The sequence below is a fragment of the Agrilus planipennis genome, unplaced genomic scaffold (assembly GCF_000699045.2).
Source record: "Agrilus planipennis isolate EAB-ADULT unplaced genomic scaffold, Apla_2.0 scaffold38, whole genome shotgun sequence".
Classification (NCBI taxonomy): domain Eukaryota; kingdom Metazoa; phylum Arthropoda; class Insecta; order Coleoptera; family Buprestidae; genus Agrilus; species Agrilus planipennis.
In genome coordinates this window covers 911,285-912,831 of record NW_020438882.1, presented here as the reverse complement: position 1 = coordinate 912,831, position 1,547 = coordinate 911,285, and the positions used below count along the sequence as shown (strand labels likewise).

The 1,547-nt window shown below is 31.2% G+C and overlaps 1 protein-coding gene across 1 annotated transcript in view; it reads left to right on the top strand.

Annotated features, from left to right (window-relative positions):
* Window positions 1-163: 163 nt before the first annotated feature.
* The window catches only part of LOC108745222 (dolichyl-diphosphooligosaccharide--protein glycosyltransferase 48 kDa subunit), a gene marked incomplete in the record, with an annotated part of 1,948 nt that continues 564 nt past the window's right edge, over window positions 164-1,547 (top strand). The window contains 5 exon segments of the mRNA XM_025981571.1: window positions 164-382; window positions 441-679; window positions 729-1,010; window positions 1,077-1,211; window positions 1,301-1,459. Coding sequence (XP_025837356.1) covers window positions 256-382; window positions 441-679; window positions 729-1,010; window positions 1,077-1,211; window positions 1,301-1,459 — 942 coding nt within the window.

Genomic DNA, 1,547 nt, shown 5'->3' with positions numbered 1-1,547 from the left:
CACAAACCTCTATTATTAATTGTAAGAAGACAATTAACGCAATTCAGTTAACATTTAAGATTTTTATGTTTTGTACGCGAACGTAAAGCATGAAGGGTTGCCTATAATAATTATCAGATTACGAAATTATTTTAATTCAAAGTGGAGGTGACGTGTAGTTCGGTGTGTTGTTGGTTGTTGGCTATTGGGTATCTTAAGAGGTTTTTATCTAACTTACGGTTTATTTATTGGTGTTGTGCCTGTTAATTAAGAAGCATGAGGTTTCCGGGAATATTGTTAATTTCACTTTTTATTAATTCAATAAGTGCTAAATCAACGTTGGTTCTTTTGGATAACGTTTTAATTAAGGAAACACACTACACATTTTTCCAGTCGTTGAGAGGTTTGTATGAAATGGGACGCATTGAAAAATAAGGTTACCTAACACCGGTATTTTGTAGATCGTGGCTATGAACTTACATTTAAAATTGCTGACGATTCCTCATTACATTTAGCAAAATATGGTGAATATATTTATGAGAACTTGATTATCTTTGCCCCTTCTGTGGAAGAGTTTGGTGGTTCATTAAGCGTAGATACCATTACACAGTTTATAGATGATGGGGGCAATGTTTTAGTTGCTGCAAGCAGTAGTACAGGCGATGCTATCAGAGAACTTGCTTCTGAGTGTGGTCTTGAGGTAAATTGAAGTAAATATATTTTAATCAAAATTATTGCTTTTCTTTTAGATTGATGAAGAGGGAGCATATGTTATTGATCATTTTAACTTTGATGCTACTGATAGTGGCCAACATACAAAAATAATTGTACCATCTAAAAACTTAATTGATGCACCTGTAATTGTTGGTGATAAAACAGAAATAGATAATAATTCGGAAAAACAAGAATTGTCACCTCTTTTGTATCAGGGTACAGGTATTTTAATTGACACAGAAAATCCTCTTGTTCTACCTTTGCTAACTGCTGACAGTACTGCTTACAGTTACAATCCAAATCAACCTATAAAAGAGGTAAGCTTTTTAAAATAATTTTTGATAATAACAATACATTTTGAATAACATATTATATAATTGTAGTATCCACATGCTGTTGGAAAGAATGTTGTTCTTATAGCAGGCCTTCAAGCAAGAAATAATGCAAGAGTAGTATTTTCAGGATCTTTGTCATTTTTCTCTGATGAATTTATCACTTCTCCTTTAGAAAAACCACAGGTAATGCCCTAATTTTTTTGTTTACTTTTGTCACTAATAACTTTTAAAATTTATTTAAACATAATATACATATTTGTTTTTCTTTGTAGGATGAAATTAAATTTAACAGAACAGGAAATAAAATTGTTGCAGATGAAATTAGTAAGTGGGTATTTAAGGAACATGGAACACTTCGTGTCAGATCAGTAAAACATCATAAACTTGGAGAAACTGAACCACCAAAGGCCTACACTGTAATGGATAAAGTGGTAAGTTCTTAATCATTTGAAATGTTTTTATTCAATTCTTTAGTTAGGGGTTAATAAGGAAATACAATAATCACAAAGTAAATAATTA